Source organism: Histoplasma capsulatum, genomic scaffold (assembly GCF_000149585.1).
Source record: "Histoplasma capsulatum NAm1 scaffold_1 genomic scaffold, whole genome shotgun sequence".
Lineage (NCBI taxonomy): Eukaryota > Fungi > Ascomycota > Eurotiomycetes > Onygenales > Ajellomycetaceae > Histoplasma > Histoplasma mississippiense.
This window is the reverse complement of record NW_001813982.1, coordinates 3,021,828-3,024,407: the sequence shown is the minus strand read 5'-3', so window position 1 is coordinate 3,024,407 and position 2,580 is coordinate 3,021,828. Positions and strand designations below refer to the sequence as shown.

The window sequence follows — 2,580 nt, the reverse complement described above, 5'->3', positions numbered from 1 at the left end:
CTTGAGAGCCAGCAAAAGCAAGATAGACGCCGCAGCGAAATAGGAATATCCAGTAAACGTTTGACAAAATTAACAATCAAAAGCACAAACGGACAACAGCCAAAAATAGCCAATGAGCTAGCAATTTCCAATTGCCAGGAGACCAGCCGCAAGGCAGGCAAGTAAGACGGGGCCAGAAAGGGGGATGTCTACCCGTGACAAATCCCTAGTTCTGGCATTCCAGAGGCCAAGTGATTACCAAAAATCAAAAGCAGTCAGTATATGATACATAGAAGATAAAAATAAGAAAGCGTCCCAGTCTCCGTGAAGGGGATGAGGTCGTGAAACGCTGTAAAACAGACTTTCGGCGACGAGAAAAGAGAGTTGGAAGTTCGACTCCGAGTAGGTGATCATATCACGTGATGTAACTGGCAGTTCTCGGCTGCAAAGATTACCCGGATTGGAATGGCGGAGACTTGGCAGCCGTCGGTTTATTTGAGTTTGAACTTTGGACGAGCTTCGAAGCTAATAAGCAACAGCCAGAATCATCAAATACGCTGTACAAAACTATGTAGATAATCCACAGTAAATTCACGGGTGGCTCCCCTGAACTATTACTGGGTCTGCATATATTCCGTGCGCAGTAAACAAAAGCCCCGTCGAGCCTTGGGAGTCATGGACAGACATCTATCACAAGTGACTTCAACTAACTAGTTCACGAAGTACCGGCCGCATTAGTCATCAGGCTCCCTACGCAGCCACAAAACGCGGTTCCCCGACTGTATCTATCGGCCAAGTCAGCGAGGAGTTCGACGACGGGGTCAATATCAACTGCGGGTTGCGGTTATTCTTAGCCAGGCACCATCTATATTATCTGCTCTGGACTATCATTGACCATCCATATGGCATAGTACATGCCAAACCGCCCTCCTTTTCCTGTGCATTGACTTAATCGCTTTGCAGATGCTGCGTTTTTCCATCTGCTGGACCACCATGAAAGCTGAATCGCCCGACTCTCCGACTCCCTTCCTCTTCTCCTGAAGCCTTGTCTGGTTTCTTTTGTTTTTACAGATACATCCACTGTCACTCATTTCTTTTGTTAGAACAAGATACCCGAGATCTGATTACATCGGTTAAGATTTCCCCTCCTCCTTATAGGAGCAATGCCAGGACTACCATGTACGTTGTGAATCAGACGGGAAACGAATCCTTCTTGCCAGAAGTTGAGACAGCTTGCGCGCGTATTCGAGAAAAAGATAAATGTGTAAACAAAGTGGCAACTAATGAATGAGCTTCTGTCTCAAATTTTAGCCAGCATCGATTTGGATGAGTGTATTGAACGACTGTACCGGAAGGAGTTATTAGCAGAGTCGGTTATTGAGGCAATATGCGCCAAAGCGAAAGAACTGCTCATGAAAGAGAGCAATGTCGTCCACATCGCCGCGCCCGTTACTGTCGTAGGAGATATCCACGGCCAATTTTACGATATGATTGAGATCTTCAAAATTGGCGGCTTTTGTCCGAATACGAATTATCTATTTCTCGGTACGAACTTTTATTTACACTGGACTATCTGGCATGGAAATATAAATTTTCAGAAAGATTAACTTTTGTCCTATTTCCTCCCCCTTTCTTTTTCCTGTCGCAGGCGACTACGTCGACCGCGGCCTCTTCAGCGTGGAAACAATCTCGCTCCTTGTCTGCCTTAAACTTCGCTACCCGGCCCGAGTCCACCTCATCCGCGGAAACCACGAATCCCGTGGCGTCACCCAGTCCTACGGCTTCTACACCGAGTGCGCCCGCAAATACGGCAATGCCAACGTCTGGCACTACTTCACAGACATGTTCGACTTCCTCACCCTCAGTGTCGTCATCAACAATCAGATCTTCTGCGTGCACGGCGGCCTATCACCGTCCATCCACTCCATCGACCAGATCAAAATCATCGACCGGTTCCGCGAGATTCCACACGAGGGGCCCATGGCGGATCTCGTCTGGTCCGACCCCGATATGGAGCGTGATGAGTTTTCCCTTTCGCCCCGGGGTGCGGGGTACACCTTTGGCGCGCAGGTGGTGAAGAAGTTCCTCGAGGTGAACAATATGAATCATATTCTCCGTGCGCATCAGTTGTGTCAGGAAGGGTATCAGGTACTCTACGACGATCGGCTAAGTACTGTGTGGAGCGCGCCGAACTATTGCTACCGCTGTGGGAACCTGGCAAGTGTGCTTGAGGTCAGCGATACTGGGGAAAGGTATTTCAACATCTTCGATGCAGCGCCTGAGAATAACGATGTACACCGTAGCGAGCAGCAGGCGCAGCAGCAGAATAAAGATGGGCATAATCCTGTAACTGAATATTTCCTATGATACCCTAGGTGTATTTGCATTACCTTTCGATTTATATTTTATGTTCATATCATTCAAATGTTTCTTTTTCTTTTTCTTTTTTCTTTTTCGTTTTTTTCTTTTCCGTTTTTCCACTTCGCTATAAATAAAAAAGTCCGTGCAAATTTCCAAGCATGAGTTGGGCGTTTTGGTTTATACCTATTATAGAAAGAGCTGGGCCTGCTTGCGGGGGGAGAAAGCAAAGAGGTAAAACAC

General features: G+C 47.1%; 1 protein-coding gene across 1 annotated transcript; it reads left to right on the top strand.

Annotated features, from left to right (window-relative positions):
• Window positions 1–1,142: 1,142 nt before the first annotated feature.
• HCAG_00867 (serine/threonine-protein phosphatase 4 catalytic subunit) lies at window positions 1,143–2,346 on the top strand (the record flags this gene model as incomplete). The annotated part of the gene is made up of 3 exons (XM_001543771.1): window positions 1,143–1,158; window positions 1,291–1,524; window positions 1,628–2,346. 3 exons carry the CDS (start codon window positions 1,143–1,145, stop codon window positions 2,344–2,346), a joined length of 969 nt encoding a protein of 322 aa, XP_001543821.1.
• Window positions 2,347–2,580: the final 234 nt, after the last annotated feature.